General features: G+C 42.9%; 1 protein-coding gene across 1 annotated transcript in view; it reads left to right on the forward strand.

Moving 5' to 3' along the window:
- Positions 1-11489, forward strand: part of LOC104494596 (disintegrin and metalloproteinase domain-containing protein 12-like) — a gene marked incomplete at both ends in the record, with an annotated part of 137482 nt that overhangs the window by 101859 nt on the left and 24134 nt on the right. The window contains 5 exons of the mRNA XM_010137459.1: positions 1506-1689; positions 6013-6078; positions 6972-7043; positions 8758-8927; positions 10121-10205. Of these exons, the coding sequence (XP_010135761.1) occupies positions 1506-1689; positions 6013-6078; positions 6972-7043; positions 8758-8927; positions 10121-10205 (577 nt within the window). The remainder of the gene's footprint in view (positions 1-1505; positions 1690-6012; positions 6079-6971; positions 7044-8757; positions 8928-10120; positions 10206-11489) is intronic.

The following is an 11489-nucleotide window of genomic DNA, read 5'->3' on the forward strand; positions in this document are numbered from 1 at the left end:
GGGCATTAGGGATTAATACCCTCATAATTTAAAGACAAGGAAGAGATTAGTAATGCAGCGCACTACTCAGTGTAGCATCTAATTGATGAGTGCTTACAACAGCCCATAAGCAAATGCTTATCTCCAGTTTAGAAAAGAGAAATGGGCTTTAAAGGGTGCCTTTCTCCGGTCCCACAGTTACCCAGCCAAAGCTGATGTCCTGCTCCATGTAGGACTTACCTAGGACCCTTCGGTGTGGTTGGCAGTATGTGCTCAGATTACAAGTTGCAAGTCAGGCACAGAATATTAAATTCCTTTCTCTTACAGTAATTTCTACCTGAGCCCTGTCTGTAAACCTCCTGTATGCTTTCTTATGCTGTGCCAGTCCTGATGGTAGAGCTGTGGTCCTATGGTTGCAGCTACAGTTACTAATTCCAGCAGTATTGCTGGAGAGATCCTACTTTATGCCGTATAGTACCAGAAATCCTATTCCAGCACACAAAGAGACCATGGACAACCATACCATCCTGCCTGCATTTCCCGTGCTGAGCTGAAAGAGCAGCCTCGTGCCAGCAGCTTCCTCAGCTGAAGGAACCGGAAGGTTATTCAACATTTCGTAACCTTTGTTTTCCTGTAGCAGCTGCAGAATAATTGGGCAGGACCCAGCACAAGACCCTGAGCATGGCTTTTATTTGCTTACTTGTCTGGAGTATAAAGGCAGAAAGGTTTTTTGTTAGGAAGCATCACATGAAGCCCAGAATTGGCTACATGTTCTAGGTTCTTCCACAGCTTTCTTGGGGCAAGGTGGCGTATCTTTTCCCAAACCCCTCTTTCCTCTTTGCATACTGTTGTGTAAAGTAGTGCAACAGAGGTACTTCCAGTCATGGCTGGAAAATCTTTGAGATCCTCAGAGAGCAGATGGTGTGTCTGCAAAAATTATCATTTTGGGTAGTAAAATGAGTTAAACAGGAATCCACTCGTTAATATACCTGAGCTCCATTCTGCTGCCCCACTGTGCCATCCTTAACAATCCATTTTGACACGACAATGCCTCTTTCATCTGGCAGGATTGATGCCTGCATCAGCGTTTGGTTCAAAAGGTGTAATGCACACTGCAGATCATAAAGAATACTTTCAGCCTGTACCTTTTCTTACAGAAGCATTTCACCACACTTTTGTTCATTACCGTTTGCCACGGGTCCTCTGAAGCACACGCATCGTGACTCCGCTCAGCAGTGGCAATGCATCACTGGGAGAGGGGAAAACACATAAAACACAAATATAATTCTGCTCTACAGCACAGCACTTCAGAAGAGGAAAATTTTCTTTGAGCCATTGCTTCTTTTAAAGTGTGGGGCACTGACAAATATACAGCGTCGGTGTTTCCTGCTCCACTCGACCTTGACATTGTAAATCAGCGTTTTGCTTTTACATACTCCATCATTATTAACACCTGCGGTAACTTTGACGTAGACAAACATACGTTAACTCTTGAAAACCACGCACTCTGTTCTCTTCTGTAACAGGGGAATTATTGCATTTGAAAACAAGAGCTACATCCTGGAGCCATTAGGAGAGGCTACAAGTGAACACAAGATTTACCGAGCAGAGAATTTGAAACTAGCCCCAGGATCTTGCGGCCACCAGCTGGACATCTCTGCTGTGAGAGCTGATGGCAATGACACATCCCGCCAGTCTCAGGCTGGCCGGGTAAGTGGATAACACACTGTTATGTTTGTGCTTGATGAGTATGTCTCTGGTAGCACTTCCAGATTACTGCTACCATAACTCTTTGTTCCAAAGAGTCCCTACCGAGCAGGCATTAAACATATAGTCAACTTCTGCTGACACCATGTGCTTAAAATTCAGCATACACTTGGATGATTTGCTAAAACGTTATTACTTTTTCTTGGTCCTTCATACATAACTTGCTCTTTCTTTTTGGTAATAAGATGGCGCAGAAAAGTTTATCGTTTCATATCATGGTAACATATTTTGGGTCGTGTTTGATCACAGACAGAACTTAAGACCCCATAAGAACACAGAGCAAGGTCTGGAAAAGTTCTCACCCACCCAAGATGGAAGAGAACACGATAGCTTTGCTAACACCAGGGTTTGAACATTTACATTCTAGAAGGAAAGCACCTTATGCAGGCAAAACAAATTTTCACCATATAATTTTACAGATCTATTATTGTAGTTTTTATGTAGGAAGAAATGCACTTAATGTGAAATGCATTTAGGTAATGGAAACCATTGAAAATTAAATGAGCTAAAAACCAGGAAGAGGAAATACTGTAATAAGTTCATCTGTACATTGGATGAGGATTGTCGAAAAGACTGGTTTAGGTGTTCAGAAATTATACAGTGATATAAATCTTCCCTCAGCATCTATTAAATGTCACGTTTCAGGATTTATACTTGCATGTGCTACTAAACCTCTGCATCACATTCATTGCATCCCTAGATATTATTTATGTAGCGGAATTAAGGTATTTTACATTTTAGGGATATTAAATATTACATCTAATGCATTAGCCTTGGCTTGTACCACTTCATGGGCGACGCCTGTTTCTAAAAACATGTGTAGGTTGAAAGCATTGGAAATGTACATTCACAACTTGGTTAAGTTTTCCCCCAAGTCTTTGTGACTTTAGACTACCAAAGTAATCTTCGTAACACTAGGAACCAGAAATAAAACATTGCAGACAACTGGCTGGGACAATCAAAGCAATTTTACTATTACCCTCATGGTGCTCACATTTTCTTGATGGCTTCAACCACATGCCAGAATTCGCCTTAAATATCTGAAAAATGTATTTGCTATGGCTCACTGGACATAATTATAAAACCTGTCAAAAGTCACATCATATGGATAGGTACAATACATATAATGAGTATGTTGGATGCGTTTCTAATGTCCAAATTCTGCAAGCTGTCAGATGTGATGTGTGGAGTGAGTTTTCACAGTTCAGTGTTGCCATCAGCTGAGCAGACTGGCAGGACATAGTGAATAAAGATGACCTGCAAAGTACAGAGACGTAAGGCTGCTTGAAATTACACAGGGTGACAGAAGAGAGCAGAAAACTAGTCTGAGGTTCAGGGCAGGATGAAAATTCTTGATGTCTTGGCAGTTGCAGGGGGAGATTTTTTGGTAGGTTGTTTTTTTTTTTCTCCCTGACCCTTCAGTCAGCTACCTACACTGAATTCTTAGTGAGCAGAGCTGAAATGTGAGGTCAATATACCACAAAGTTAGGCTAGCCTTTGGGCTGGATTTGAATATATGGTGAGACAAACAGTGGACTCAGCTTCCCAGATCCAAACACGAGATCTAGTAGAGCAAGTCAGGTCACGTGGCAGATGTGTGCAGATACGTTTTGCCCTGTTGGAGCAGGGTCTCTATGAATATTGGGTCATTCCATAGCTCAGTGGACCCTCAAACTGCAGCAGGCAGTGTGTTTTCCAGTTGAGCTCCATTGAGATAGGATCCTACAGAAAGCAAGCCTGATGGAAGACAGCCCATGCAGTCTGGCTTTTTCTCTGTGGCCTCAAAACCAAAAGTCATTTTGGTGGTGCTGGTGGACCACAGATCAGGCTGGTGAGTCATTTGGAGCAAGCGGACCTTGGAGAAAGACAGAGGATGCGATACTGCAGCCTGAATCCAAGCCGTGCCAAGTCCCAGGGGAGTATGAGGAAGGGCCACAGAGGTGCAGGATAGAAGTTTTGTGATAGGATCAGGTGTGGAAGGAGCAGAGGAGAAAGACAACGGTCAGTGGAACAAAGCACATTGTGTCCCATCATATATATCTATCATGGCTGTATTGTTGACTTTTCATTTTAATTCTGGGGAATTAACTTAGGCAATGGATTGTGCACTGATGCAGTTGGCCGCAGAAAGCAAGCTGAAAGAAATCATAATTGGGTATATTTTATAAATAAATGGTGTATCCAAGGAATGCACATAGCCTTTGGGCAAATCACGGGAATGGATTTGTTATGCAAGCCGGTCACCAGAGGCTTACATGATTATATCCTGCTTGCCAGTTTCTCTCGGGCTAAGTCTCTCCAGTACAAACGGTTTTACTCTCAATAAAAAGTAAATGTTTTAAACTGACTGACATAACAAAGCTCCTCTTACATCTTTGTACCTGGATTTTCATGTCTCATCTTTTACTCTTCCTTTACAAGAAGGCTAGAGGCATCTTGGGGTACATCTCTGAGCAGGACCACATAATAAATTTCAGGTTTATGCTAGACTTTCAGTGTCTGAGAGATCGATTCCATCACAAACACCACCACCCACAGAGTCATTTGCCTTATGTGGCATCTGACTCATGTCTGATATGTTTTGCAGGGAGGTAAATTGAGCTCTGCCAGAGCACTGCAGGTTCCGCTGAAGTCTACTGAGACATGGCAGGCCTTGCACTGTGTCTGCTGCTGTTCCAGGAGCAGCAGGAGGGGCCCTGCTGGCTCCTTGGTGTCCTGCTTTCCAGCCAGCGTATCACCAGGCACTGCTGTGTGGCAGACCAGGCGTGGGCATGTGCACCAAGTCTGTGCACACCCTATGACCCCATGGTGGTGACCACTGACTCCAGTAGAGCACAAGAAGGTGACAGAGAACCCCAATACCGGGATAAGCTGCAAGACTATCTACCTGAGCTCATTTTCCAGACCCCTTAGAAGTGTAATCCTGTGAAGGGTTTATCGTTGATGCTGAGTTCATTAACGGTAGCTTTTACTGCTTTCTCAGTTCATAAACACTGTCCAAATGGAGCTTAACTATTTTCCAGTTGTTGTATTTCGAAGACTATGTAACACTATTAAACATGAGTTTGAAAGTCAAGAGTTGCTAAAGGTTACATCTGCCACGTTCCTCTAAACGCAGTGCTTCTTGCAAGCCTTCACAATCATCAGTCTGCAGAAAACAAAGAGGAATACTTGGGTAATGTGAAGAAAACTTTGTGAAATTTGGCCGGAAGGTGAGGTTCAGCATGGCCTTAGCTTAGGGGATCACACAGTTTGCCTTGGAACAGTTTGCTTTGGAAAGCTTTAGTCATGTTTTAGGTTATAGAGCATTGGTTTAGTTCAAGACACCATGGTCATTAGTAGGTCAGACATCTGCTTAAGCTCCTTAAGTTCTGGCACGAAGATCAGATATACTGCTGAGACCTCTTTTCCCTAACTGCCTTATGCCAGAAACAAGGGAGGAATGATAGTCTAGATTGATGCTCGGCTGCTGTAAATCACAGAACTTTCACAGGCATTAATAGGTCACTGCAATTTAGGGTAGCAGAGGAGCTGTGCTATGATTAATACTGTTACAAAATCATTCCAGTTTCTCCTCTTTGCAGCTAAGCACTATGATTCTTTTAGACCTGCATTTAGAGCTGCAAGTAGTGTTTTATATGAATACACAGACACCAAATTAAATGTATCCCTTCCGTTTTTAGAGTATTAGTTTGCTTCCTCAGATGCTGACAGTTCATTCTGGGTTTTTTTTCTGCAGTTTTTGTTCTTTGGTTTCTCTTCCTACGTAATTTATCAGTTGACCATGCAATCTCTTGTCTGCTTTGCTCGATATCCCTTTTTCTCTCATTTTTCTTAGTAGCTAGTTTGTCTATTGTGTGAAATGTTTGCTAAAAGTCATCTCATCATTTCTTTAAATGTGCCTTGGCAATAGCAAAGGTCTTTCTGCTAGAGATGATATTCTCCTGCGAGGAAAGATAACTCAAACATTTCAACTGCAGAAAGCTGAAAGGTTGAGAGAGACTTTGCACCACTTTCCTGCTTGCTGTGATCAAATCCTGGGATGTTTTTTTTATAAGTACCACATAGACTATTTCTGTTGTAGTAGATAAAAGCGAAACTTTCATGAGGAGAAGGAATACAACAAACATTTGTATGTAGTGAAATCTTTGGAAGTCTGAGAAGTTGTGTGTCTCCTCTTGCAAGCACTTCGTCGGACTGAGGCAGAGCTGGATCCAAGGGTCCCTTACTGCAAAACCAAAACACTATTTTCATCTTTTTTTGCAGTACAAGAGGGAGACTCTGAAGACAACAAAGTATGTGGAGCTTGTTATTGTGGCAGATAATCGTGAGGTAAGAAACTTGAAACTACCAAGGGATGGGAAGCATGGTGGGAAACGGGCAGCTCGGTTCAGCTACCATGGCATTGCAAGCAATGTGCTTCTGACGGGAGGGTGATGGTTTTCAAAAACAAAGCTTCTTCCCTAGTGGGCTGAGCAATGGAAGGCACTGCTGAGGTAGGACAACACTGATGGCCAAGGAGAAACACTCATGCAGTGCTTCATAGGGAACTGGGCTCTCAAATAACTGGGGTATCTGGCAGTATTTAAAGAGGCAAACACGAATTCACTGCCTGGCATCTCCTCGAGCTAGTTAAGTCTTCGATGCCACTGACTGTCCTTGGCGGGACCGTCACTGTTTGGGACCTGGGAAGATCCTGCAGTGCTTTTGAAGCAGCGCTTTACCAAGATATTACATAAGCAGGACTGTCTTCCTGACGGTCTGCAAAGAGAGCTCCAAGTGAGTAACCAGGACCGGCTGTAGCAACGTTTCAGTGAGTTGAAAGGTAGCCAGAGATCTAAATCTTGACTTGAATTATTTTGCTACTTACATCTTTCTCTTGCTGTCCTTGAACAGTGCTAGTTAGGGAATTCCAATAATTCTGCTGCAAGAGCTGAAACAGCAAAGAGAAGAGCTGTTCCTTTTTCACAAAGCGTCAGTGTGAAAGATCCATATGTAAGATTTAGGGATTTAAAGTATTTCCATGAGAACTAAAATCCTATCCCATAGTCTGCGTTTATTCTGAGGCAGACCATGGTCCCATGAAGCCAATAGGAGTCTGCTAACAGCATTTCATTGCACTGTGTAATTCCCAGATATCACCAACAATGGGAGGAGTAAGGTGGCTGCTGGGAGGGTAATCTGTGGTATTTGTGCCCTGGTACATTGATCCTTTACATTCCAAGTTTCAGAGACAAGGCAAGGATGTGGAAAAAATTAAGCAGAGGCTGATAGAAATTGCAAACTATGTCGATAAGGTAAGAACATGAGCATTGTTTCACTTTCTCCATGTTTACTATACTTCATGAAGGACTTTGCTGTGAAATCTATGTTTCTTCTACTAGTAGATTAAGAAAGCCTCCATGCTCACATCAGCAATTTTCACAACCTTTGCCACACCTCCTTATCCACCCATCTTCCCAAGGAGCTAACCCTGCTGCTTTCCTAATACTCCGGGATTTCAGAGCAACGCTTCTCTCCAACCAGTAAAACCAGAAAAGTAAACTTAAACCTTCCGTATGCCCTTCAAGACACTAAACCATGAGCTCTGCCCTGCTACATGTGCACAGATCTGTGGAAGCACAACTCCTAAGGAGATGTACCATTCCTGAGGAGATGTACCATTCACCCCTAGGATTTCATTAGCCTGGGAAGAGTGTGGGGATAAGCACATATGGAACACCCCACAGAAAAAGGATTATTTTGAGGAGGGATTTGGAGAACAAAGTCCTTTGCAGCAGCAAGAGATGGTCCAATTGTAAGGCCAACAAAGGGCCTGTGAAGACACAGTCAATAAGACACATAGCCCAAGGAAGATGGCAGGGTTAAAAACATGCAGTGTTTAAGGAAGCAGAAGCTGATGGCTGAGTGAGAACAACAAGAAAGAGACGTACATTGGACTTCTTGTGTTTGAAGTAATTTCTTGATAATAAACAATAAATGCTGAGAGTCCTCGAAAGTGTTTTTTTGAACAAAATTATTTTTGTTGTGCTGTATGGCCAGAAAAAAAATTAGAAGTCCAGTAGTGAAATTATAACTGAGGGAGTCTTCATTTAGCTGAGAACTAATCAAGTGGTACCTCAAGGGCAATAACTCAAGGAGAAGCATTCTTGATTAAAAACAAGCTGCTAAAGACACCTCCACCTCTTCCATAATTGTCTTGCTGACTTATTACTGGAAGACAGGTGTTTATATGTTACCTGCTCAAAATTAATTTTGCATGCTATAATATATTTAGGTTTCATGCTTAATTTATGCTCGGCAAATGCCAATGTTATCCAAATGACTGTAATGCATATAAACAAGACTAAGATCTAGTGGGTGCTTTTCTCAGACTGTCAGCCAAATCTGGGCTTGATCGATTCTTGAATCCTTCTTCACGTTAGTCTCACATTAGAGTTGTTATCTCTGCTCCGTTGCTAATGCTGCTCCCGCTCCCCTCTTGTAGCAGCTGTGGCGTTTACTGGTGGGATAACAGTGTATGAGGCCTATAGTGCTAAAATCACGTTTTTATCCGCTGTGAGCAAGAACCCGATGACTGGCTGCATTTTCAGCTACTCTTTTGAACCACAGCCATGGTACAGCTCAGCCTCCTCTGCCTCTTGAACTGTGCTGGTGTAGTGAGGGAGGGCAGCCATGGGGTCATCTGCCATGGCAACAAGTTTGTCCACAAGTGAAGGACGTGTGAAGGTAGTTGCAGCTTTTCCTCTTGAAGGAAGATACCAAACTCAGGTGGGACATAGGGGAGCAGCGTTTGAATGCCTGATGGGCATTTGGTCAGGTGAGAACTGTTTTCTGTAAGGTATGGCAGTATTTTGTCTGAGTCCCGTCGGATGTTCACTTTTGTCCTGCAGAAGAGACCATTTAAGACTCTGTGAGAAAGGTTCACACAAACACTATCTTTCTGTTGAAATATTCTAATACAGTGTGGTCTAAAATGGGATTTAGTTTCTATTTTTCTCTTCTCATTAGTTCTATAGGCCACTAAACATTCGAGTAGCCCTGGTCGGAGTGGAAGTATGGAACGACATGGATAAATGCTCTATTTCTCAAGACCCTTTCACCAGCCTCCATGAGTTCCTGGACTGGAGAAAGCTGAAACTACTACCTCGTAAACCCCATGACAATGCACAGCTGATAAGGTATATTTATTGGCCAGGATTCCAGTGGTTTGGGAATACTGTACCAAACTCTTCACCAGCTGCTAAACTGTTGGGAGGAACATCTGTGCTCCTGAGGGTTTGTCCTTCCCCTCTGAAAACATCAAACATTAAAGCACTTTGCAGGGCCCTTCAGCAGATGCTTCGATGAATTTCCTGCCACAGCTCTGCAATAGCTCTGTTACTCGGAGGCCTCTCCTGAATGTAACTCCTGTAGAAGTGTAAGGTGTGGCAAGCTGGTAAATACTTAGGGTATGAATTTACAAGTGGTTTAAGCTGGTCTCAGTCTAAATTGTTACTGAGAAGCTCAGCCCTGCCCTCACCCCAAGAACAGAGCTAAGGGGGCATTATGTGAAGCTCTATAGGATCTCAGTAAACTTCAAAACGCAGTCAAAATTGGATAATACATTTACATTTCTGGCTTAAAAATTCAGTCATACACATATTTTATGTTTCCTGGATTAAAGCGGCTGAGTGAACGTGCTCAAAGTAAAAGCACTCTTAAAAAAAACCCGTAAGAGAAACACCCCTTTCTTGAACTGGTATTGTTTGCTTGAACTGGTAACATTTTGAGCAATAAACTATTCTTTATACTATCCTTAGTATAGTATGAAGTACAGTGTGTGTATATATATATACACTATGTCTTAGTAATTAAAGGGAGTTCTTTACTCATTATGTAGATATTCTTACATTATCTGTGTATGAACAGAGTGAGCCCTTCCACTCGATATTTGATTGATTACTCTCTGCGTATAATAATGCTTAGTTTGGAACATTTACGTTCGAGGCTGTAGGTTGTAACAAGTAGCCTATAAACTTCCCACTGCTTTAAAAGAACCCTTCTTTGAGCTAGAGACACTATTTTTATGTTTGTATTTCTGTTCCCAACTTCAGTCAGGATAAAAAGAAAGGAAAGAAGGGTCCTGTTACAGCAGTAAACCCAAAGGACGGTGATCAAACGGATCTTTCTCGTAGCAGAGGTGTCGTCATTGTCTGCATGACTAGTCTGTGCTTTTCATTGTTTTAAACCTGCAAATGTCTGGAGCGGAGACATTTGAAACGGGACCTTTGTTTGACATTGGCAGAAAAAAAAGACTGAAAAGAATAGGGTGGTATCTTGGCACTGGATGGTGATTCTGTAATTCTTCTTTTCCTTTCCCACCTTCCTGCAGTGGGGTGTATTTCCAAGGGACCACCATCGGCATGGCGCCCATAATGAGCATGTGCACTGCAGAGCAGTCTGGAGGGGTCGTCATGGTAAGTGGTAAAAGCACAGGACTTGAAACTGGCCCAGCTGCTGCGACACAATCTCGAGTGTTGTAGTAATGTATTCTGTACCAGAGCATTAGCCCCACTAGTCGTATTTTCAGTCTCAATACATCTACATCTACACGCACATTGCTTGTAAAGGCTAGTTTCCACAGTGAAAAAAATCAAAACATTGCATTAAAATATAGTATGACCCCTTTGCGAGAATCCTCTACTCCTAACTACCATCAGGTAATTACTCAGTCAGGTGCTGAGGTGCTGTGAAGGAGGAGAACCAGAAGATGTATTTGTTGTGCACATGGGTATACCTGTGTTACAGACAACAAAGGTCTATCCTGAATCTTTTATCATCTTGATTTTGTTCTGTGTTACAGAGTTTCCTGTGTAAGGCTTTAGTCCCCATCTTTGCAGCGCAGTGGGTTTGTTCCATTGCCAGACCATGAGAACAAACACTGGCAGAGTTTATTCTACCTGAGCCTCTCTCAGAGAGGTATTACCGGTAATGCTGCTGTTAGATGCTAGACACAACAAACATACCAGTAAACATCTTTGCCAATTTCTGGAAGTACTTCTGGAATATTTTATTTCAGAAATTTTTCTGTTTTAATTTTTAACTGTTTTGTGAAAAGGGGGGAGGGGGATAAAAGTTTAACATTAACTAAGCTTTGCAGTGGAAGTACTTTAAATAAATCAGATGTGGACTCCCCGAGCTTGCAGGCCACTAGCAGGCTCAGCTGGTGATCTCAGAGCTCAACTCCAGAACAGAAAACCAGGGAGTCCTAAAAACCTCTTGGATATTCTCTGAGTTCAGCCTGCACATGCTGAAAACCTTTGTTTCCTACAGCTCTGCCTAGACTTCCAGCCCCTTAGGTGATGTGCTGGTTCTCTCCAGCTCTGCTGGACACCTCAGCTGCAGATCCCTACATAGATGCAGTGGGAGCTCGGGAACGCACGTCGTTCAGTTTGCATGGTCTCAAAGCACCCAGTTCCTCAAAGCTCCATGGGGCTAACCCAGAGCCTGGGACACTAAGGGCTTTGTTTCAAGACAATCTAGGTTGCAAATCCCAGAGATACAGCCCCGTGAAGCCCCTGGTTTTGGTTCCTTCTTAACTAACGTGCAAGCTGAGGTTGGTCCAGGATGCAGGGCTCCTTTGTGGTCTCTTGGGTAAGTAGGCAAGAAGCCAAGCTGGGGCGATGCCTGTGTTCATGGAAGGTGATGTACAGCTAGTTCAGGCTGGGAGGATTTACGAGGCGAGAAGGGAAGCTACGGTA

The sequence above is a fragment of the Buceros rhinoceros genome, unplaced genomic scaffold (genome assembly GCF_000710305.1).
Source record: "Buceros rhinoceros silvestris isolate BGI_N320 unplaced genomic scaffold, ASM71030v1 scaffold1576, whole genome shotgun sequence".
Classification (NCBI taxonomy): Eukaryota; Metazoa; Chordata; class Aves; order Bucerotiformes; family Bucerotidae; genus Buceros; species Buceros rhinoceros.